Source organism: Berghia stephanieae, chromosome 2, assembly GCF_034508935.2.
Source record: "Berghia stephanieae isolate SIO BIC M18660-M18661 chromosome 2, UCSD_Bste_1.3, whole genome shotgun sequence".
Classification (NCBI taxonomy): Eukaryota; Metazoa; Mollusca; class Gastropoda; order Nudibranchia; family Aeolidiidae; genus Berghia; species Berghia stephanieae.
In genome coordinates, this window is record NC_088361.1 from 29,729,598 (window position 1) to 29,754,597 (window position 25,000).

Here is a 25,000-nt window from a genome sequence, read left to right on the forward strand (position 1 = left end):
TTTCTCCTAGTTCTGGGGGTCCGTCAGACCTTGCTTCAGTTTTAAAAGCAAAATTTGAATCTCGATCTGGAGCATCGGATGATGAGCAAAATGTGAAACCTTCCAAACCTGTCCCTCCGTCTCTACCAACAAAACCCTTAGAAAACAAGAAAGTCCAAAAAGAAGCCGTAAAACCATCTTTACCTCCAACACCAAACAAGATTGACAAAAACACAATCAAACCTGTGAAGCCATCCCCTCCAGCCAAAACGCAATCCCCGAATGTTTTTCAGAGTGCAGAGCAGAAATCTGAAAACTCATCTCCATCAGCTGCCAAAGGTGTATTTCCAAAACCTCCTCTGAAGCCAGTGTCATCTGGAGTGAGCAACTTTGGAGGTAAATCTGATATTAAAGCAGAAAAAGGCGATGTAAAAAATAAGGCTGCCATGTTGGGTAAATCTCTAAATCCCAAGCCATCAGCAGCCGAATCGCCTGCACCAGCAAAATTGCCAGTGGCACCAAAACCCCAAGTGGCCAACAAGCCAAAACCATCTGTGCCATTAAAACCCAGTTTGGCTGCAAAACCAAAACCGGCTATCCAGCCAAAAACCAGCAACCAAGGGGTCAGCAGCCTTGCTAGTGCTCTCAACAGTAAACTTAATCTTAATAGCAATGTGAATAACAGCAACAGCAGCACCACCAACAACAACAAGAGTGATGAAAATGTGGGAGCATCTAAAACAACACCGACAGCTTCTTCTAATGCCACGAGGAAAACGTTTGTGGCATTGTATGATTTTACCGGAGAAGGAGATGGTGAGATCAGTTTTCATGAGGGGGATAATGTTGAGATTCTTGAAGACAATGGAGATTGGGTTTTTGTAGAACTCTGGGATGAACAAGGATGGGCACCAGCTTCATACTTTCAGGAGATTTAAACATTTCGTACAGGTTTTTTTCTAACAGGCCATTTCACCAGAAGTGTTTTCAAATCTACATCTATGCAATTTTAAAAGTTATTTTCTGCTCTATTCTATGATTATATTTACAATATTCTTTCCGACCAAAAATTATATATAAATATTTATATATAGATCAAGGAATATACTTACATACATGTTGGACATTCATCTAGTGGTGAGTGGTAAATCATTCCTTTTTGTAGCAGACAGCTGTAGATTCCAGTTCTGGTTAAAACACTTGGATTTTTTCTTATTCCTGCAGTGTTACATTGTTATGTACCATTCATGCCTTCTTATTACAGAAGAACTTTAAAATGGGAACTGCTGTGTTTTAATTATATGTAATGTAATGAGTTCAAAGGGCGTTAACTAATACTTAAAAACTTTCACACATTATTAACACTGCCTTGTTGAATCCCATTCCATCATTTCTGTTTTTTCACTGCTATTGTATTAAAGCTATTATTTTACCTGATCGTAATGATTGATATAGATTACCATGACAATGACTCATTGATTAATTTAACTCAGTACTTTACTCTAGTTTATGGAGTTCAGAATAATTTTTTGTATGCATGGAAAATGGGGTTATGATATGCATAATTTTATCCTATGTTAGTAGTTTCTGTGGAGAATTGTGTCATTGCATCTGTAAATCTGAATCTGCTGCATTGATGCAGAGGATCATTTACTTGTTTGGTTTTGCTTCTTTGTTGGTTTTCTTTGGATTTTATTTTTTGTTTGTTTCTTTCTTTTTGACTGAATAGTCAATGCTGTAGGCGATTTCAAAACTTATTTGACTGAAATTGAATTTACTGTGAAGTTATCTTTGTGGTTGCAGTCAATATTGGTCTTCTCCATTTCATCACATAAAGTTTTGCCCAGTCCTGACTGGATTACAGTTTTTATCTAAGATTTTTTATGTGATTCCAGATATTTCACATTATTGAAATGCTAATGAAAATGTTGCTACTCGAAGTTGGAGAAAGGAATGGTGAAGTTGAAAGTAAGCCTAATTTAACATTTTGGCGTCCCCTTTTTCAAGTGTCCAATTCATTATCTGTTCTCATTGTTGATAAAAGGGAAACTTCCTTATTAATGGATTTGTTATTCTTGTCCTTTATTTTGTATTTATTTATTTTTTAAATAACTGAGGCTTGCATTCAACTTCATCGATGTTTTTCACATTTAAAGAGAATTATTTATTTTATGTCTACCTCTTGAGGTTGTGAGTTGATAAGACTTTTAAAAATAAATTATGTTATTTTGTTTGAACTTAAAGATTAAGCTTGGATGTTACCGATAGTGCAACCCATCTAGTCATCAGTAGATTTTTATTATTGGTGTTATTTGTATCATGGTAGCTTCAATCCCGAATGGAATCATTCATTAAAAGCAATAAATTGAACTTCAGAATGAAGATTGATAAAAACAGATTTATGCACTCCTATATCTGGAATTTGATGGAAGTTCCTGATTTCAGTGCTACCTTGCAAACATCCTTTATTTCATCCCTCAAATAATCAAAATATATTATTTCTGATTTAAAGATATTCTTTTATAAGGATATATATTATGTTCTCATCATTTCTTATGTTTTTTCTTATGTTCTTTTTCTGCGAGTAAAGCAGATTAATGGTTTGTTTTTTGGTGAGATAAATTTGTTTTACATGTAAATCATCTTTTTTAGTGACTGGATTAACATTAGATACTATTTGAGTGTCTGCCTATTGATAGGGATCACAAGTTGGTGTTTTGTGCTACTGTGGAAACCTCAAACCGGGCACTGAATAGATTGTTGCCACTGATTTTTCTTTAAACCATTTCTTTTCATATCGTCTTTTCTCAGTCACCTGTTTACTGAGTTACCTTCAAAGTTGAACTGAAAATCTGTCATGTCTTGTTTATCTAGGTTACAGTTCTGAATTTATAAAACTGAAGTAAAAATATAACTAAAAGTAATATATTTTAATACTCAAAAATATTTCATTTCATTTATTTGTATATTCACCCGTACAATTGGGCGCAAGTGGCAATGGAATTTTGAATGCATTTATTTTGAATTTAGAACTATAAAGATAAACAAGTTAAAGCTGTATATGCTGGCACATAAGGATCTTTATTGATATTTTCACAATATTTCTATAACTGCTATCAACATGGTCGCTAACATTGTTAATGGTTCGATTGTCTAAACTATTTGTGATTGCATTATGCTTTATTCTTCTCTGTTATTTATATCCAAGTGTATTATAATTAGAAAAGAAATTTTCTCCATTCCACCAATAATTTAAGTTTATCATTATTAATCATTCTTCTCTCAAACACACAATGGATCAACATCAAGTTTTTCAATCTCTTGTATATCTTTTGTTCTCTTCTAGGCATCTTTTACATCTACTATTCTGTTTGGTAGAGATCAATACAGCAGTGTCAGTGTTGGAATCTAAGGAGGTTAACTATATGAATATTATGCTCTTGGATCTACTTCTGATCACTTTTGAACCCGTCTCCTTGGTTTAGCTTAAGAAAGCTTTTGACTATTCCATCTACCCTTTGCTAGGTCTTAAATCACCGAAAACTGACAACCTATATTTTTTTTTTTTTTTGGTTCTGAATTGAGACCTTTGTTTTTTTCACTGTGTTAAAAAGGTTACCAAACAATTTTTGGTGTCCTTTAAATTTATACGCTTCATAATCTGGGATATATGGTCTAAAAAAATTTTTATAGCTACAAGAATCAGTATAAAAATGTAATTCAAAGTATTATGTTTGTCAATAACACAGTTATTGTTTGTTTTGTTTTTTAGGTAATTAAGCCAATTTCACTCCTCTTTCTCAAATTATCCTTGACACCTTTGTTTTCCCTTCCACACTTGATGAATGTTGATACAAAATGTCATAACAATTGGAACCCGTGATTTGTAAATTTGAATTGTTTTCTTTCCGCTTAAATTCATTAAATGTAAAAAGTTTGCTGGAGTTTTATTTTAAAAGAATATAAACTACCATCAAATGGAGTAACTTTGCTTCATTTGGTTTGGGCCAATTAGAGATATTTATAGCTCGAACAAGGCTGAGAATACTCAAAATGCTCTTAATCCAGAGATGCAAAGTTTCCCCTTGAGGTAGATGTTGATGGTACAAATTACGTCATAAATTGATACACATCTTATATTATGTCAATTTTGTGATACAAACCAAAATTGTGGCTATGTTCTTTTCGGATAGAAATGTCATGGGTTTGAGCCTCAATTGACGCATAGTTGAATCCTTGGAAAAGGCTCTTTACTCACATTCTCTCACCATACTCAGGTGTAAAATGAGTAGCTGGCCGTAGACATAATTGTCTTTGTTGGGAAAAAATTGTAATATAGCCTAACAGGCGTCATGTCTCGTTCTACATGTTAGAAGATCTTCCTGTTGGTCAGGGACCCTTTTAAAATAAAACTTCAGTTAAGTTTCTAAATGAAAAAAGTATTTGATAACCTTTCTTAATTATGCTGTAAATCTATTCATAATTATTTTGTTCTAATTCTTTTTCTTGTTACAACAGAAACCCTTTTATCACCATGGGGTCAATAAACTCAAATCTGTCTTACACTGATAAGATACCTTTTGTCACTAAGGCTAGAAAATGTTCAATAGGTAAAGATGACCCCAGTCTTTCAAAAGTCTCAACCCAAGACTTTATAGAAATCTCACACGAGTGAGGAAGACGAAACGAATCAGCCTGAATGGCATGAGCATCTGACATGAAAATGGACTTATACTTATAGGCACAAAACGCTTCATGAGAGTGAACGAGGAAAAGTCTCAGGTTTCGGCTTGAAGACTTTTTGACAATTTAGAAACACTCAACATTGCTCTCTACCTTTGCATTGTCTGCTCTCCTCAAAACTGAATAAATATATACTCAGTTGCTCAATCTAAAAAAAATGTTTAAAATTAGCTTGTACATAGTTTTATCCAACTACTACTATCATGTCAAAATAAAAAAAAATAATTTTAATAAAGCGTGTCTGGGTGGGGTTCCTGGCCTCCCATGGTGGGCAGGGAGGTACTTACCGTGTCTTCTATCCCCTTATATCTGTTTTCCAACATGCTTTCTGTCTTTGTCTTGGTATGAGATTGCTTGGTTTTGTCCCGACCCTGGCCAGAGTCTTTGGCTGGGAGGGAAACAGTCAAATGCATAGTTATTGTTTTGGGAGATGATATTTTTTTCTTGTAAATCTCTCTGTTATGTATTATTAAATTTGTTATTTTTAATGTATAATGAAATGTAAGCATTTGCGTGTATTCCTCTTTGTTGGATCTTGTGCTTGTGTCTGGGGGAGACTTATAGGTGATATCAGACTAAGTACATTGATGGTATGCTTTTGTAATCTACATCTGATCCCTATTTGTTCCCAATTCCCCTTGATCTTACTCTCTCTTGGGTGCTTTAATTGTAATTCTAGAACTTTCGACTATCGCAATTTCTTCCTTTTTACTGGCGCTGATATAACCTAAATGTGTTGCAAGCGCCGTAAAATCCTTAAAAACCATAACAAAACAACAGTTATTGTTTTGGGAGATGATATTTTTTTCCTTGTAAATCATCTCTCTGTTATGTATTATTATGTTTGCTATTTTGAATGTATAATGTAAGCATTTGAGTGTATTCCTCTTAGAAGGATTTTGTGCTGGTGTATGGGTGAGACATTTAGGTGATCTCAAACTAAGTACACTGATAGTGTGCTCTTGGAATCTACATCTGTTCCCTATTTGAACCACTCCCCTTTGTCTTACTTTTTTCCTCAAGTCCTTTTTTATTGTACATCTAGAATCTTTTCACTATCCAATTTTCTTCTTTTTACTGGCGCTGATATGACCTAAATGTTTTCCAAGCGCCGTAAAACCCTTTTTAAAAAAACATAATAAAACGTATATAATTTGTCTCAGAAAAATATAAATAACGATGGGGTAAAAGTAACCACAACCAAATTCATAATACTATTCCTATCAAGATATGCCTTCTAAAATTAGATTTCATTCAACAGCCTCTGGACAAAAAGAAAGAATAAAAATGGTTCACCTTTCTATAGAACTTTATTATGTCTACTCAGAAATTGACTCTTTAGATTTGTTCAATAGAAAAAACCATACTGATAATGAAGTTGCTAGTAGTGAATAGAGGTTTTGTGCATTTTTAAAATAATCGGTGTTTAGGATGAGTTAGATAATCTATTTATATATTTATATACATGTAAGTTTTCTCAACAAAATTTAAAATATTGTCTTGTCGGTGTATAACAGAATTTGCATCACAATTATTATTCTTTTGATGATAAACTTTCAACTCCAGCTGCAATGGGTTAATGTTGATGTCAAGAAAAAGTTTTTTCATATGTGATTATTTACAATGTGATCTTCAGGCTTTTGTTTCCTGCCTGTTTTGGAATTTGTTACACATTCTACATCAAATTGATACAGAGATTTATTTTTCACTTTTCCATATTTATTATTATTATTATATCATTAACTTAAAAGCTTTTAATATTATAATAAACTATATTTATTGACTTTATTAAAGCTTTTTAAAGTGTGTGAAATGTCTTTTTTCTTCCTTTGAATATGGTGATATACGACTTTTGACCAATATCGGGAATTAGAATAAACTAAGAGACAAAGACCTTAGTCCACGAGGTCTTTCCTTGAGGTCAATAAGTTACAGATTTCTGTTAAAAATCGTATTATGACACATTTTCATCTGTAAGAAAATAACTTCAAAATACAAAATGGCAAAATTAAATGGACTTTTACTCAGTACCATAACAGTTGTATCAAATAGATGATTTTCAAGAAAAAAAAAGTCTCCCTAAACAGTAATTATACATTTGACCGTTTCCCTCTAGATTAATTGCAGCCAGGGCTGGCTAGAGCCTAATCAAGAAAATAAAGGATAGAGAACAAAATGGAAAAGGGATACAGATTTATAGTGCCCGGGTGGGGTTCCTGACCTATAGTGGACAGATACCCCTATACCTGGTATCTGTTTTCAAACTTGTTTTCTGTCTTTGTCTTTTCCCTGGATAGGGTCCTTGGCAGGGAGGGAAACAGTCAAACTTAAAGTTAATAGTTTTGGGAGATATTTTTTTCCGTCATAAATCATCTCTCTGTTATGAATTGATAGATGTTTTCTGTTTTGGATATATTCTATCAACATTTGATTGTATTCCTCTCAGTGGGACCCTGTGATGATGTCTGGAAGAGACTTTTAGGTGATCTCAAACGAAGTACATACACTAATAAATAGTGTGCTGTTGTCATCTATATGTTCCCTATTTGAACCATTCCCCTTTGGTCTTACTTTTTCTTAAGTACCTTTACCTGTAATTCTGGAATTTTTTCACTATCCCATTTTCTTCCTTTTTACTGGCGCTGAAAGACCTAAATGTGTCACAAGTGCCGGAAAACCCTTAAAAACAAACACCAAGTGGTGTCAGATCTGAGACAAGACATTGGCAAACATGGCCCTTCATTCCTCTCTATATTCTGATCGTCTCAGAAGGTCAATGTGTGTCGCAACCATGTGTTATCATTGTGTCCTGAGACTTGAGACTCAGCTTGTCCATTGTCTACCTCTGCTTCTATATCCATCAATTTTCACACCAAGACCTCTTTCTCAATATTGCTCTTTCTGACCAAAGAATGTTAATTGTCTTTCTCTTTTGATTCCAAGGAGAGAAAATCTTATGTCAACTTGATCTCTTTTTGTCTGGGATATTCTCTTACAACTACTGAGAAGCCACATCTCAGCAGTCCAAATTGCATTTGTAAAGTGCTTTATTTTTTCTATACCTAAAGGGTTTTGCATCAACGCAGTACCACTTTACAGTATGTAGCATAACCACTTTCACATATTACAGACATATTTTGGTCCTTTGAGATAGACATGGGTAGAATTCCCTTTAGGGCAGAGGAACATTGTCTACCTTGGCTGATGGCTCTTCACCAATCTACAGCCTTTATATCTATTTATTATAACTGGGTGGGGTTCCTTGCCTCCCATAGTGGACAGGAAGGCACTTACTGTCTTCTTTCCCCCTCCCTCTATATCTGTTTTCCAACATGCTTTCCGTCTTTGTCTTTGAATGAGATTAATTGGTTTGTCCAGGCCCTGGCTGGGAGGGAAACAGTCAAATGTATAGTTAGAGCTTTGGGAGATGATATTTTTTTGTCTTGTAAATCATCTCTCTTTGACGCACCATATTATGTTTTGTTTACGTATTATATATGATTTGTAATCATTTGACTGTATTCCTCTTAATGGGGACCTGTGCTTGTGTCTGGATGAGACTTTTAGGTGATCTTAAACTAAGTACTTTGATAGTGTGCTCTTGGAATCTACATCTGTTTCCTATTTGAACCAATTCCCCTTTGTCTTTCCTTTTCTTGGGTGCTTTAGTTGCAATTCTAGAACTTTTTACTATTTTACTTTTCTTCCTTTTTATTGGCGCTGCTATGACCTCAATGTGTTGCAAGCACTGTAAAACCCTTAAAAACAAACAAAAAACATCTATATTATATCATGTGCCACCCTGTGGCATTGTGTTCTTGTTCTGAAACCATGTATTGGTTTCACCTGACTTCTGCATCCGGGCGCTAATTACCATTACAAAGATCACTCTGTTATCAGCCCAGTACTCATTTTACACCCGATTACTGTAATATGAGCCAAGAGCTTTTTTCCCTGGGATAATTACCAAGAACGGGACTCAAACCAGGGACCTACTAGTCGAAAGGCGAGAATCATACCACAAAGCCACAAGTACTATAAAACCCGAAAAACAAATAAACAATTATAGAGAGAAACCATATCTGTCAAACTCGTTCTGAAATTCAATCCCCAGTGAAGGAAACCTGGTCCATTTTTCTTTCTGCTTTGTATGGAAACAATAGATTACAAAACTTTCTTTGGATTAGTCTTTTAGTTTTATTGAGGCAATAGGCCATTTCAATATTTTTTAAATGAACAGCAAATATCAATTCACAATAAATTCATGATGTTTAAATGATACAAGGATTAATCAATATAACTTAGATTTTAAGGGATTGGGGTGTTGTAAACGATTATATTTAACATAAGAGACAGTTATGATTGCTTACTGCTAGTTGGATGGAATGACAGTTTATCATAATCCTAATCATTGCTGGGTGGACCAATACTTGTGAGGCGAGTGGTCTACCAAGAAGAAGAATTAAGAATAATTATTATTTAGAAGGCATAATGATCGGTCCTTAACTTAATTTGACCTTGGCAATCACCATCTGGCTACTCTGTTGCCAGATTCATTTGCACATACCTACAAACTTTATTATTGGATCAACATTTATCGCTGATGGCTCAAAAGATTCGTTTTAAGTTCCACATTACAGCAGTATAATAATCAAAACAGACGAGTGCTTGTTTGTAATAGCCTTTATTTCTCTGCAATTATTGTGGGATCTCCACTAGTAGTAGTAGCTATAAAAAAATATACAGAAGGAGGAGATGTATTAAACCCATTAAATGTAAAACAAAGGCTAATTCAAGGACAGAGCAAACTTAGCTCTCAGCAGTATAAGCAATCTCCCCTATGCCTTTGTGGCCATACAGTCTCACACAGATGCTGACAAAAGATTTTAACTGATGGTTTCAAGCACATACTGAGAATCACTCACACACACAAAAAAAAAACATTTAAAAAAAGAATGGAAAATCAACATGAATGAAAAAAGCAAAGCATGTGCTGACATACTGCCCGTATTTCTTGCAGAGAGGAACATTGGCCAAAAGCAAGCAGTCTCTTAAGTCAGAACGTTTTTTTAAAAAAAAAAAGATAACAAGCAAGTTAAGTGACCATCAACAGTCGACAATGACCATAAAATGTACGGACACACAGATCTGACTTACGATTTAATCACTTTAAAAAATAAATAAATAATAAACAAAAAAAACAAAAACTATAGAAAGATTAAATATAAAAATAAAAACACTTTTGACCATCTTCATTTCACTGAAGGCACACCCCCCCCCCCCCCCCCCCTTCTCTCTCTCTCTCTCTCTCCTCTCTCTCTCTCTCTCTCTCTCTCTCTCTCTCTCTCTCTCTCTCTCTCTCTCTCTCTCTCTCTCTCTCTCTCTCTCTCCTCTCTCTCTCTCCTCTCTCTCTCTCTCTCTCTCTCCTCTCTCTCCTCTCTCTCTCTCTCTCTCTCTCCTCTCTCTCTCTCTCTCTCTCTCTCTCTCTCTCTCTCTCTCTCTCCTCTCTCTCTCTCTCTCTCTCTCTCTCTCTCTCTCTCTCTCTCTCTCTCTCTCTCTCCCCTCCTCTCTCTCTCTCTCTCTCCTCTCCTCTCTCTCTCTCTCTCTCTCTCTCCTCCTCTCTCTCTCTCTTCCTCTCTCTCTCTCTCTCTCTCTCTCTCTCTCTCTCTCCTCTCTCCTCCTCTCCTCTCTCTCTCTCTCTCTCTCTCTCTCTCTCCTCTCCTCTCTCTCTCTCTCTCTCTCTCTCTCTCTCTCTCTCCTCTCTCTCCTCTCTCTCTCTCTCTCTCTCTCTCCTCTCTCTCTCCTCTCTCTCCTCTCTCTCTCTCTCTCTCTCTCTCTCTCTCTCTCTCTCTCTCTCTCTCCTCTCCTCTCTCTCTCTCTCTCTCTCTCTCTCTCTCTCTCCTCTCTCTCTCTCTCTCTCTCTCTCTCTCTCTCTCTCTCTCTCTCTCTTCTTTCTCTCTCTCTCCTCTCTCTCCTCTCTCTCTCTCCTCTCTCTCTCTCTCTCTCTCTCTCTCTCTCTCTCCTCTCTCTCTCTCTCTCTCCTCTCTCTCTCTCTCCTCTCTCTCTCTCTCTCTCTCTCTCTCTCTTCTCTCTCTCTCTCTCTCTCTCTCTCTCCTCTCTCCTCTCTCTCTCTCTCCTCTCTCTCTCCTCTCTCTCTCTCTCTCTCTCTCTCTCTCTCTCTCTCTCTCTCTCTCAATACAAAACAAGGAATGTTTCAGCCAATAACAATATTAAATAAGCCCCTTTCATATAGTGTGTATTTTTTATAACTTTGTTGTATGAATGAGGAAGAATTAGGTTCCAAAAAAATTCCTTGCTGTGTATTATATTTCAATTAAGCTGTTATGGTCATTTTTGTTCAATACTTTTAGATCTAGCCTCGAGAAGAAACTTTAACTTCCTCTCTCTCCTCTAAAGCAATATGAAACACAGTAGGCATCAGGAGAAGGAAAAAATAAATCACATGACAGTGATGACGCAATAAGTTCCTTCCATCCACCCGTACAGTTCATGTATTCCATCGTCATAAGTCCTCCCGTTGGAATTTCATATCTTTTAACAACTTCTCAATATTGGCATGAATATTGTCGAAAAAGGAATCTGTTTCACCTTGTTCCTTGTCCTGTTTTGCCAGATCTTTGTACTGTAAAGAGAGAATCTGTAAGGTTGGACGCACAGAGGAAAACTGATCTTGGCACGTGTCCTTGAGAACAGTCATAGCAGTGAGGAGTTTTTCTACATCATCGTGTCCGGAGTCTTGATGAAGAAGGGAGGAAAGATGCTTGCACCAGCCAGATTGGTGTAAGGCATTCCTTATTTGGACTCTGATTGAATACACAGAAAGGAAATAACATTGAGTGCTGAAATTAGACAATAAAACTAATTCATTAAAAACAAAATAAACAAAAAAACTTGTGACTTTACATAGAGTAATATCCACTCGATTTAATCAAAGCGTTTTACAAATAGTTCCAAGCCAAAAGCTAAACACACAGGATGAGACCTGCTGTCCTGAGGCGCTTAAATCATTTCTTCTTTGACAAAGATGATTCTGTTCCCAACCAGGTACTCATTTTACACCTGATTATAGTGTTCTAACGAATCAATATTGCGCTGCTCACCACTGGATTTGACCTTTTGGCTTGCAGATCGCAAGCTAAGTGTCATGCCACTTGATCAATAAGCAATACGAACAGAAAGGTATGATTTTGGGTTGATTTACTGTTACAGTTGTCTAACACTGCACCAAAAATAACTTTTGATTCTCTTGTCATAAGTCTATTAATAGCACTAAACTAACAAGCAAATGGGTGGGCTGTAAATAAGTATAGTTTGGGATATAATTCTGACCACTCTCCAGGAGGCAGCGAATTTGATTTTAGATTTTACAGAGAGTAGTTAGCAATAGACCATCATCCTATCCAAAGGTCATAAATAATCATAACAATAGAATGGAATGGAAACTTCAATTTAATTTATGAAGACATGATGTGGACATTTCGTAGCAATGACTATCCCGCACAAATCTTTGGGCCTCTTTTTCGCTCACGAAGTGCCCGAATACGCGTCAAAATATGGGACGAAGCCGTTTCGTATATGCTATTTTAAAAAATTAATTACGACGCTGTTTATCAATGAATATGACTGAAAGTTGGCACACAGTTAGAAAAAAGGTCATTTTAGATTATGTCAAGCGACAAAACTCGTGCGATTACCAGAAGACCGTTAAAAATAGATTTTTTACTCTTTGGAGTAAAATATTTCTAAAACTACCGGGCGTGGAGGTTTTGTCGATGACAAGGTAATACATGAACATTTCTTCTTTTTGGTTGTAAAATTTCATATGAATATGATGAGTACTTTTCCCGTATTTTACAAAACACCATCCTAATTTGCTCTTCAAGTTTCAATCTTTTAATACACTTATTACGCAAGATACAACCAAAGGTCGAAAAAAAATGCCGAAAAAGCGTCCCATATTTTCGCGTTTTTTTTTCCTCTTTGCGGGTCATCCAAATAAATGACACCTTTGAAACTGCATAACTTGTTTATTTATGAATGGATTTTCAAAATTCAAAAACATTTTTACTCAGTGGAGATAGGGCTTTGGTTTTAGACAAAAATTTTCCTCAAAAAGAGAAAAAAACATTTTTCATAGTCATTGCTACATTTCGGGAAGCCCCTTGTCAACAAAACACAATGAATGAAACACACCTTTAGTGTTTTATTCATCATGTTTTGTTGACAAAGGGGAAACCCGAAATGTCCACATCATCTGTCTGTAAAACAAATTGAAGCTTCCTTTCCATTTTTTAAATTGTTATTTATTTCTTTGAGCTTCAAGCAGCAACATTTGCATTACATCCACAGGACAACAAGTATCTCTTACTGTCCTTTTAATCTTATTGTTACAGAAACTTGAATAAACCTCAGCTTAAAGAGCCCTTACGGCCTTGAGGGTCTACCTTGCAGTCAGTCCACTTGAGACATCTTTTAAAACAAATTTTCAGTCAAGATAAACATTGATCCATGGCCCACTATCTTGACTTTGGATGATTGTAACCTTAGAGTTTTGGATAAGAGAAGCACCCTGTTAAGATAAGGTTTTTGCCTCTTCCTTGAGTGGTTCTGGGTCTTTTTAATTGTGTGTTGAAAAAAAATAAAACATAATCTGAAGCTGCTTTTGGGTGCTAAACAGGCGATTAAACATGTCAGGGGTTGTTGGAAAGCAGTTTTTGTGGAGAAGTGTGACAATTTCATTTTGATACTGGCACATATAAAAAATTATTTTCAGAAGGTTCACAGGCTTTGCAAATTCTTTACATCATTCCAGAGTCAGGAATAAGGAAGACGAGGCATGGTCAAACGATTGGTGGCATGTGCTTAAGTAAAATACCCATATCGTAACCAACACACAAAACTATGTGTAGCCTTAAATGTTTAAATAATGCTAGTGAGAATTTGTTGAGAACTGAACATGCCTCTGGGAATCTAAAAACAATAACAAGAGATGAACAGTGTCAACTTCACTCATTCCATTATTAAGCAGTGATTATCAAAGCCCAAGACAAAAGGTTGTCTTTTATATGGCACTTTGGTTGTAAAATAGATGTTCCACCTTCCTGAGTTTGACTATGTGTTCACTTCCTTCATCATTAAAAGCATAATAAAATCTTACTGTGAATATTGACGATATCTCTCAGATTGAATTTCATCTTCTTTATTTGGTTGGACGGAGTTGAGATCCTGTGAATGCAAATATCAAAAAGTTAAATCTTTTGAAGAAACATAACAGTTCATGCTATTTTTCAGTATAGTCTTAAACATAAATGGTATAAAACTGCTAAACAGAGAAAATAAAAAACAAAACAAAAAACATAATCATTTTTTGTTGGTGAATAATCAGGTTGTTTTTAAAACGTTTGAAATAAGCTGACAATAATACTAAGCGATTTTGAAAAAAAAACAGTGTGGAGCAAGTCCACATGTTGTCCACACAATCTTTGGATCAATTGTAATTCAAATCAGTAAAATTGACAAAAACAATATCATTCCCCCAATTCATGAAATCAATATCATCTCTGTGTCAAAATGTTAAAACAGCCACATGAGTAACCCAACGTCTCAAAACCATTTAAGGTTAGGGCGAACCAGATAGCAATCAGGGTATTTAATGTGAAATTTTAGTTTTTGTTACAATGAGAAATTATAACCATTCTCCACAACAACACATAAACTTGTCTTATATTATTGACTATAAATTCATTTTTAGCAATTAAACCATCCCGACATAATACTGTTTTCAGGTGACATGATTTAGGCCTCTAAGCAGGCCAAATCGAACCTAATTTCCATTTAAGAAAGTACAAGTCGCCTCCCAGACATTTTTGTAATGGCACTCTAACAATTCCTATCACTACACGTGGCAACGCGCTGATCCACATCTTGAGTTTCTGTGGGTAATGTGACTAAAATGCCTTACTAAGTCAATTCCAAGGCTAAAAATTCTTTGATCACTGTCACCCATATAATTATATCACTAAGGCATTTCATAAACAAGACTGACAGATTCTGATACAAACCTTTGAGTCCAACTTACCTTTTCTAATACGAGGTCTGTCAGCAGAGTAACAATCTTTATTTTCACCACCTCATCATCCGATTTTGAAAACCATTTAGTGACAGCTGAAAGACCACCTGCCTCCAAAAACCGACGCTGCGCAAAGGGGAATTGTCGCAACAAGGTTGAGAGGGCAAACAGAGATTTCTTCTTGACCTGGACTGATTTATCCACAGACATCATCCGAAGCAGTTGCTGCATCACTCCATTCTCTATGGCATTCACTTGGACTTTAGCATTGCTGGAAGGTCAAAAAAAAATAAAACAAATAACAATGTGAAATTGAATCAAAGCTTCAATTTAATATACGAAAACAGATAAAATGGATGTTTCGGGTTTCCCCTTTATCAACAAAACAGGATGAATGAAACACTACAGAAAATAAAATAAAATTCATGAATTAAATACATTGGCACCTCCCACCTCATGGTACTGTCAAGCTAATACAGAAGCTAGAAATTTTTCAAAACAAATGTCTAAAAAGAATTTTCAACATATTTTGGCCTACACAAATAAAAACAGTGGATCTATTAAAGGAAGCTGACTGCACTAGCATAGAAAACCAATTAAAAAGAAGATGGCGTTGGCTGGGTCATGTGGTCAGAATGGAAAAAGGGTCACTTCCCAAGACAGCCCTGTGCTGAACAGCAGATGGGAAGAGAAAGCGGGGGAGACCCAAAAAAAACCTGGCGAAGGATGATAGAAAAAGAAATAAAGGAAGCAGGCCTGTCCTGGAATACAGCCACTGCAAAAAAAAAAAAGATGTTTGGTGGATGCCCTATATGCCTCAAGACCCGAAGAGGATTAAGTAAGTAAAAACTTTTATACAGAACAATAACCCACTAAATGTACTCAACGCAATTTACATGTGGCACAAAGACAACAGCAGCACTTAACATAATATAGGAGGAGAAAATATGCCTGTGAGGTGCTTCGGTTGGAGAAGGTGGGGGGGGGGGGGGTAGACAATGCAGTAACCTGTCAGATGCTTACTTTATGAAATGGTGAGAAAATTTGAGTATAGAGCCTTCTCCAAGGACTTAACTTTACATCACCAACAGGGGGAGGGGGGAGGGGGGGGAATAGGACAACCAGCAGCGTGTCATACCTTTAAACCCAAAGCCACATGAATAAAATGCTCACAAGGTCTTATTTTAAGCAGATATACAAAAATCTTTACCTCTGAAGTGCAGCTCCTAGAGCCAATATTGATTTTATTCTGATCTCCTCATCAGAATGGTTCATAAGTCTGACTACCAGCTGCATCCCGTCCAAGTCACAGAAATGTCTGGCATTGTCCACCTGATGGAGAGAGAGTGACAAAATCCTCAATTTGTTTCTTAATGAGCCACGCAAAGTGACGCATTAATAATGATAAATATCACCATAAAATATATTTGTATAATGCTTATCCATTGTTTTTATTACTACCCTCTCAAGTGATTTAAATTGTTCTCCTGGTAGAGTGTGTAAATTTGACATATAGTACAACACATGTCTACTTTCAGACACAAGTAAAACGTTTGTGGACAGGGAGAACATTGTTTAAGAGTCCAAACAACTCAGTTGGTAAAGCACCTCACTTATTAGCGAAAGAACTGGTTTTTTACCCCTAGTCCAGTTAATGCATTTTCGAAACGCTCTGTCTGCCCAGGATTGGTTGGGTACCTAGATCTGGAGTGTCTTATCCAAAGGGGCAGCAAGAAATTGTTACTGTCATTTTAACACTAGAGAGAGAAGGGAAAATTTCCAGCTCCAGGAGCCAAAAGGCTCTAAAGGACAACCTTTTATTTGCCTGGTTTGATGATATGGGGGAAAAATTTGTTTACCAAGCCTTTGTCAAGGGCTAACCACCAAGTTCCTAGATGAGAATTTAAACTCAGGATTCTTGCCTCGAGGTTAATATGAGCAGACGTGTTACCACTAAACACAACAACATGATGTACACGAAAACACTGAATATTTACTTTCAATTAAGATAATTTTGAAGAACAACTGCCTTCCATCCTGCCCTCCCAACACTTACTGGAATGGTTCAAAGGAAATGGTCATAAAAGTTACAGTAACAGGACATGATCACTTAAATTTAAAGCAAAATGTGGCATTCTGGACTTAACCTGAACTTTTGATAAACAAATGTCCTAATTTTCTCACCATCAAATAAAATGCCAAAATGAAATGAGAATAATTTTTAAGTTTGATTTTAGTGGAAAATTCTATACACTGTATTATTCACATTAAACGCCTCCCCCTCTACTTGATCTCAATCCTTAATTAATATATCTTTGTGTGGAGTATTAGTACTGTCGTTAATCGTCTGTATCCCACACTGCAAGTACATATATTCAAGGAAAGGGAGTTTATCAATTAGATTGAGGCAGTTGCCCCTGAAGTGAACTACTTCCTTCTTTTTATGATGAGGGTTGTTGATAGGCTATTTGGTAGTTTCATAATAATTAATTTATTTCTCAATATATTTGTAGCAAACAAGTGCACACTTTTGTCTCAATTTTCTACTGGGGGATAACATAATATGGAGAAGAATGAAAAATAACAAGATGTAAAAGGATAGAAGAGGCTGAACCAGTAGTGGCAAACAACAATTACATTTAATAAAGAGACTATTTGAAACACAGTGAGAATGACTGGTCACAAAAAAGAAGAAAATTTTATCTGCGCGTAGATCAAGACCCAAACATGATGATGTGGTGGTTGTAATAGCAGCAGTGGTAGGGACGATGATGTGGTGGTGATTGTAGAAGTAGTGGTGGTAGGGATGATAATGTGGTGGTGGTTGTAGAAGTAGTGTAGGTAGAGATGATGATGTGGTGGTGGTGATTGTAGTATTAGTTGTGGTAGGGATGATGATGATGTGGTTGAGGTTGTAGTGGTAGTAGTAGTGGTCTTAGGAATGATGGTGTGGGGGTGGTTGTTGTAGTAGTGATGGTAGGGATGATGATGTGGTGGTGGCTGTCTTAGTGGTGGTCTTAGGGATGATTGTGTGGTGGTGGTTGTAGTAGTGATGGTAAGGATGAAGATGTGGTAGTGGCTGTAGTAGTAATGGCGGTAGGGATGATGATGTGGCGGCAGTTGTAGTAGTAGGGATGATGATATGGTGGTGGTTGTAGTAGTAGTGGTGGTTGGGGTGATGATGTGGTGGTGTTTGTAGTACGAGGGCTCTTTCATAATTAACCGAAAAATGCCTGTAAAATCCGCGTTTTTTATGCTATCAGCAAAATTCTTGCACGTGTTCATACCTTGACTCATCCTTCATTTCTCTACGTAACAGCCAAGTCTGTCGACACACTTCTGCCAACGCCGCACCATGGAATAGATACCCTCTCGGAAGAAATTTCCGTCAAGGTTTTGTAGCTCTTTCCGCACATGGTCAACAAGCTCTTCATCGACATCAAAGCGCTTTCCTGCCAGCTCACGTTTCAGTGGCCCAAAGAGGTGATAATCAGATGGTGCGAGGTCTGGACTGTGTGGTGGGTGTGGCAAAATCTCCCATCCATATTTCTCTAGCCAACCTTGCGTCACTCGTGCTGTGTGGGGTGTAGCGTTGTCGTGTTGCAAAATGACCCCGTTGGTCAACTGCCCTGGGCGCTTTCTGCGAATGGCCTCCCTAAGCTTGTCAAGAGTTTGGCAGTACCTTGCAGCATTGATTGTTTCTCCAGGTTGTAAGGTTTCGAACAGAATAACACCACGACTGTCCCAGAAAACAGTTCCCATTATTTTCTTTGCTGACCGCATGACTTTGAATTTCTTCGCGACAGGTGAGGATGGATGTTTCCATGTCATCGAATCTTGCTTTGTTTCTGGGGTGCAATGGTGCAACCAAGTCTCATCACCGGTGACTATGCTGTCAAGAAAAGTCACATCGTACCCTAGAAAGTCTCCGCCGGCGTTGGCAGTATGCCCGTGAACCCTGCGTGAGCTCTTGCTTCTTCTCAAAAGTTCCCTGCAGATGTCCAATCTTTATTCTTTATCTTTATGATTGTCTGTCAATTGCTTAGGAACCCATCTTGCGCTGACTTTTCTGTAGCCAAGTTCATCAAATACAATTCTACGGGCAGAAGTTTCCGAAATTTCAAGACTGCTTGCGATTTCATGAAGTTTCAACCTCCTGTCTTAACGAATAAGCTCATCAACTCGCTTCACATTGTCTTCTGACGTCGCAGTTATCGAACACCCTCTCCCTTCCCTGTCTGTCAAGTCGGAATGGCCGGCTTCAAACAAATTACACCACTGATAAACTTGTGTACGGCTTATAACATGCTCACCATATACACTCTGAAGTTCTTTATGAATTTCGGTAGGATTCAGACTTTTGGGGTTCAAAAAACGTATGACAGCTCTGATTTCCTCCTTTGACCAAGTTTCAAGGTGGGCCGCCATCTTTAAAATCGTCTAGAAATTCATTGTGCAAAATGATGCACTTCATAATTTCTGGGAATATCGGTAAGGAAATAAGGAATATCATTTCGTTTACAGAATTTAAAAATCTCCACTGGTTGCTGAGCAATGGGCATTTTTCGGTTATTTCTGAAAGAGCCCTCGTAGTAGTGGTAGTAGGGATGATGATGTGGTGGTAGTTGAAGTAGTAGTGGTGGTAGGATGATGACGTGGTGGTATTCATGTAGTAGTTGTAGAATAGTGATAGTGGTGGTAGGTTTGGTGATGTGGTGGTGGTTATAGCAGTGGTGGTGGTTGGGATGATGATTTAGTGGTGGTTGTAATATTGGTGGTTGTAGGGATGATGATGATGTGGTGGTAGTTGTAGCAGTAGTGGTGATAGGAATGATGATGTGTTGGTTGTTGTGGTGGTGGTGGTAGGGATGATGATGTGGTGGTGGTAGGAATGATGATGTTGTGGTGGTAGGGATGTTGATGTAGTGGTTGTGGTGAGTGGTTTTTATTAATTAAAAAAAAAATTGAAAAAGGAGAAATTGTGATGGGGATGGGCGAAAATCCGCCTTCAGGCGTAAGATTCTCAACCCTGGAAACAGACAAGAACCAAACATGAATAAGATACCTGATGTAGATAGTATTCTAGGTCAATTAGAAGAGTTTTGGTATTTTCTGAATTGGTGATTGGATCTTTGAGTTGGGCAACAAGTTCTGCTACTATCTCTGCCTCTGTTTTCACCGACATCTTCATGTCCTTCATTGCTTGCTTCAACTCTTCATAACTGCGGAACTTTTTCTTGATGTCATCTTCTCTTTTATCTGTTTGCTGCACAATGAAAAAAATGATTATGAGCATGAAATATGTAGCAAAGCAACAGAACAATATATTTATGATGTAGTTTAGCTAAAAAAAAAAAGAAAAAGAAGGTGATGATAGACGAGTTGATAGAGTATTCCTTGCAAAGGAAATTATATCTGTCTTAGGTGCTTGATTTTTAATTTTGTTTTTAAGGGTTTTACGACACATGCAACACATTTTTAGATCAGATCAGCACCAGTTAAAAGGAATAAAATGGGATAATAAAAAGTTCTAGAATAATAATCAAAGTACCCAAGAACAAGTAAGACAAAGGGGGATTAGTTCATACAAGGAATAGATGTAGATTCCAAGAGCTCACTATCACACTTTACTTAGTTTGAGATCACCTAAATGTTTCATCCTTATACAAGTACAGGTCCCCACTAAGAGGAACACACTCAGAATGTTTACAAATCATATAATATATGTAAAACAAAAATAATGTCGTGCATAACAGAGAGACGATTTACAAGGAAAAAAATATCATCTCCCAAAACAATAATGATGATACATTTGACTGTTTCCGTCCCAGCCAGGGCCAGGACAAAGCCCAAGTAATCTAATTCCAAAACAAACACAGAAAGCAAGTTGGAAAACAGATATAGCGGGATAGAAGATACAGTAAGTGCCTCCCTGTCCACTATGAGGGTCAGTAACCCCACCCAGTCGGTAATAGGTGCAGTCAAGCTTTTTATCTCGACTCCTCTGTCCATCAGGCAGTGATAGGGTGTCTAAGTTTGTTAGATCTGGCAAAAAGTGCTTTGTTATAGACTAGTGTCCTGAACAAAGTGTAGCAAGCAATCGTTATTATTCATTTAACACTACAGAAGCCAGACTAAATTCCTTTGGCCTTTCTCAAGCCCCTGAAGACTAATTTATTTACTACTCTGATCAGACAGATAAAGGAAAGTTAAGTTAAATCTGATATTCTATCAAAATAAAAACCTGATGTGTATTTGTGTAAGACCATAAATATTTCGTATGAGACGGCAGATGTGACAAGAGAATCAGCACTACCTCTTCATTTCCTGTCTTTGGTTCTACGTCATCAAACTTGAAATCTTTGAGGGCTTTCTTGATCTCATCCCTGGTGAATCGCTGCTTCTCTGTGTTGATTGTGCCTTAATCAAAGCATAAAAGTATGAAAATTAAAAATGTTGTGAAGCATTGATGGCCAATGTGTACAGTATCTCTTCGTATAGAAAATTCAAGTGATGTTCATTATGTTCAACAACCAGATAGGAATCTACTTTGTGTCCTTGGGTAAGACATTTTACATATATTTCCCCACTTGACAGATTTAAATGAGTGCCGGATTAGAGGAGTGCCCAGAATTTTTTTTTTAATTTTTAAAGGACCAAAAAGAAAGCCCAACCTAAATCATCTGGTCTGTTGGGGAAGTAAATGAAGCATTGCAATGAAGAATCTGGTCCCCTTACTTATTGACAGTTGACAGCTCTACCAATTGAGGTATCTGGACACTCCCCCCCCCCCCCCCCTTTATTAATAAATGTCAGAATTATTATCATCATTATCATATTATTATTATTATTATTATCATCATTAAAATGTCTAAATTCGGGTTTTTATAGGTTGTATTCTAATTGACTTCATTTGGAAATGATCTATTTTTATTAAGCCTAGAAGGTTGTAACTCTTGTCCTAGCTTGTATCAAACATTTTGGTAGCTATAACTATCTTTTCATTTTCAAGTGACACTTATTTCATTACATAAGACGAGTAAGTCTAAGTTTTACATTTTATTTACGTTTTTAAGGGTTTTACGGCGCTTTCTACACTTTTAGGTCATTTCAGTGCCAGTAAAAAGGAAGAAAATGGGATAATCAAAACAATTCTAGATTTACAATTGAAAGCACACAAGTAAAAGGAAGACAAAGGGGACTGGTTCAAATAGGGAACAGATGTAGATTACAAGAACAAACCATCAGTGTTCTTGGTTTGAGATCACCTAAAAGTCTTATCCTGACACAAGCACAGGAACCCACAAAGAGGAATACACTGTACCGTTTACAAATCATATTCAAACCAACAAATGTAACAGTGCATAACAAGAAAAAAAATAATCATTTCCCAAAAACCATACATCTGACTGCTTCCCTCTCAGCCAAAGATTATGGTAAGGGCAATAACAAAACTAGGTAATCCCATTCCATGATAAAGAGCAACCTAGAAAAAATATAAAGGGGGATAGAAGACAAAGCAAGTGACCTCCTGTCTACTGTGGGAATTCAAAAGACCCCATCCAGGAGTAAGTCTATAATTTTTACTATCAGGAAACAAAACAAATCAAAAGAAAACAAAATACCATACAACTGAGTTTGAAAGTATTCAAAACTAATTATTTTTGTTCTTATATGAAAACGTAAGTTTCCAAAAATAGTTCCAATCTTAACAATTTACCCATGTTCTCTCCAGCATACCACTCATTCGTCTGTTTTTGGTTTGGCTCATCCATCAGTTTGGCTTCCCTCTCTCCAGTTTGCAGATTGAGTCGAACATGAAGTCCATTTGGAATCTTTTGACCTGAAATAATTCACCAGGCACAATCCATTCATGACTATGTACTATGTTACTGTAAAACATTTTAAATTATTTTTTAAAAATAATAATTAAATTAATAAATTAAGAATATATAGCATTTAACAATGATAAACACCTACTCTAAGCACATTACAAGTTCTGTTTTATCTTCTGATGACAAACACAGTATATCTATAACATAGTATGAGCATACAAATACAACATGTTCAATTTTCGAGCAATGCTGCTATACTCCAGGGGAGCCCTAAGTTCCATGTAGACCGCCAATAGGACCAGGACAATTTGTGTGAAATAACTTTCATTTATCAAAATAAACAGAGACTCATACTCTATCTTCTGATAAAGATACAATTTCATACTTTTTTTTTCATTCATGATATATAACTTGTGTTTGAAAACCCAACCCTGATACTATAATAGATTAAAGCTTTGAAATCCTTGCTCAAATTTCACTGAAATAAATGAAAATGTATCACTGAGACACAACAAAGAGAAAGTAACACGATTTCTGAGATTGTCAGAGTTTATGGAGCACATTGAAAAGAAATTTTATTTTCCTCCAATTCCCAAATAGCTCTGATAGTTTTGTAGTGATTAGTAGTTAAATTAATTATTTTCATTTATGTATTTTTAAAAATTCAGGAAGAATTAGTGTACCTTTCTTGACAGGTTGCCATTCAGATGTGGCCTTAAACAACTCATGTGACTCTTCCTCAAAAAATTCTTCATCACTTGTCTCCACACTTACGAACCCATTACCTGTAAATATGAAACATGATAAGAAGTAGAAACTGAAAATATTGTCATGCAAAAGAAGAAACAATAGTCAACTCTTCCAACCCCCACCCCCTTCCATCTCTTCTATCCTCTCTCTCTCTCTCTCTCTCTCTCTCTCTCTCTCTCTCTCTCTCTCTCTCTCTCTCTCTCTCTCTCTCTCTCTCTCTCTCTCTCTCTCTCTCTCTCTCTCTCTCTCTCTCTCTCTCTCTCTCTCTCTCTCTCTCTCTCTCTCTCTCTCCCTCTCTCACATACACACACACACACACATTTCTTAATTTATTATACTTTCATACAAAGAAATTTAATTCTATATAGCAGTATTGCTTGGCTTCCGCCAATGAAGTTGTCCCGTAATTTTACAAAACCACAAATTGAAAAAAGAACCACAAATTGAAAAAAGTTAAAAGTGATTAAATTGACAATCAGAACAGCAAAATTACCACTATTGTCAGACCTTCTAATTGGAATTGGAAAAATGAGTAGTTTTCAGGAGTAATAAATAACATAGTAGACATTATAACTACCATTAAAAATGACCAATTGTGTTTACATACATTAAATTAATGCTTTAATCTCCTTTATATACTAGCTCTGGCAACAAACTCTCGATTTAAAGAAGTGTATTGAATTAAATATCTGTATATAATTGTCAATTAGGACCAAAGGACAGTATTGGTAAAATCAAGAGATGATGAATGATGATAATAAAAAAAAAGCAACACTAATATTAAAAAAAAAAAAAATCTAAATTCAAAATAGATTAACTAACAAAAAAAAAACAAAAAAAGACCCTGCCAGATTAAATAATGACGTCCAGATTACCAGACCAGCTGCTTACACCCACATAGCAAAAAGGGGAGCTTGCCATTGGCCTTGATGAATACTTTTTAGTAACAGTAAAACTAGGACACCGATTTTTTAAACTGTAAAAGAAAAATATCTCTTTGACTTTATGTCCTTTTCCTCTTTAATTTCCCTCCCTGTCCTTTATGTTAAGTTTGCAATTTTAATTGTGAGTTGAATTTACTTTAATTCGATCTGTAATGCATCGTTTTCATTGCTATCAACAGAAAAAAAAGTATCTACAAGAGATCATGACCCCCTTAGCCCAAACTGGCCAATTTGGAAAGGGAGATAACAGTAATTTTTTTTAAGCTCTGCAAATGTCAAACGGACAACATTTACCAATTACAACCCTTCCTTTTTTGTATCTCATTAGATAATCACAGATTCATTAGAGCTTCACTGTGATTATTACAGTGGAACTTGGATACAACGGGGATAGTGGGACTAGCAAAAAATTCCGGTTGTAGCAGAGTCCTGTTATAAACATGCATACGGTATTTGAAGGTAGGCAATAAAAACCCAAGGAGCACATCTCGAGCTATCTCCTTAAGTAAAAGTAAATATATCAGATGGCGTGACTATGACTCCCATCCCTTTAACTTCCCCCCTCCCCCATCTACCACTTCTGATCAAAGCGCAAATTGGAACATCTCAATGGTTAAATTCTTAGAATTCCACCATCCCCCTTTATTTAGCACTGAAGG

General features: G+C 36.4%; 2 protein-coding genes across 5 annotated transcripts in view; one reads left to right on the plus strand and one right to left on the minus strand.

The window, feature by feature from the left end:
- The window catches only part of LOC144964671 (uncharacterized), a 39,173-nt gene extending 34,293 nt beyond the window's left edge, over nucleotides 1-4,880 (plus strand). For all 4 annotated transcript variants that reach the window (XM_078899174.1, XM_078899176.1, XM_078899175.1 and 1 more), the window contains one exon: nucleotides 1-4,880. This exon is cut by the window's left edge and continues 352 nt beyond it. In XM_078899174.1, the coding sequence (XP_078755300.1) occupies nucleotides 1-917 (917 nt within the window). In that variant the 3' untranslated portion in view covers nucleotides 918-4,880.
- Nucleotides 4,881-10,789: 5,909 nt separating this feature from the next.
- Nucleotides 10,790-25,000, minus strand: part of LOC144964672 (nucleotide exchange factor SIL1-like) — a 16,143-nt gene continuing 1,932 nt past the window's right edge. Inside the window, exons 2-9 of the mRNA XM_078899178.1 lie at nucleotides 23,331-23,432; nucleotides 22,533-22,655; nucleotides 21,129-21,232; nucleotides 19,878-20,078; nucleotides 16,023-16,144; nucleotides 14,822-15,083; nucleotides 13,901-13,968; nucleotides 10,790-11,546 (exon numbers count right to left, since the gene is read on the minus strand). Of these exons, the coding sequence (XP_078755304.1) occupies nucleotides 11,246-11,546; nucleotides 13,901-13,968; nucleotides 14,822-15,083; nucleotides 16,023-16,144; nucleotides 19,878-20,078; nucleotides 21,129-21,232; nucleotides 22,533-22,655; nucleotides 23,331-23,432 (1,283 nt within the window). The 3' untranslated portion in view covers nucleotides 10,790-11,245. The remainder of the gene's footprint in view (nucleotides 11,547-13,900; nucleotides 13,969-14,821; nucleotides 15,084-16,022; nucleotides 16,145-19,877; nucleotides 20,079-21,128; nucleotides 21,233-22,532; nucleotides 22,656-23,330; nucleotides 23,433-25,000) is intronic.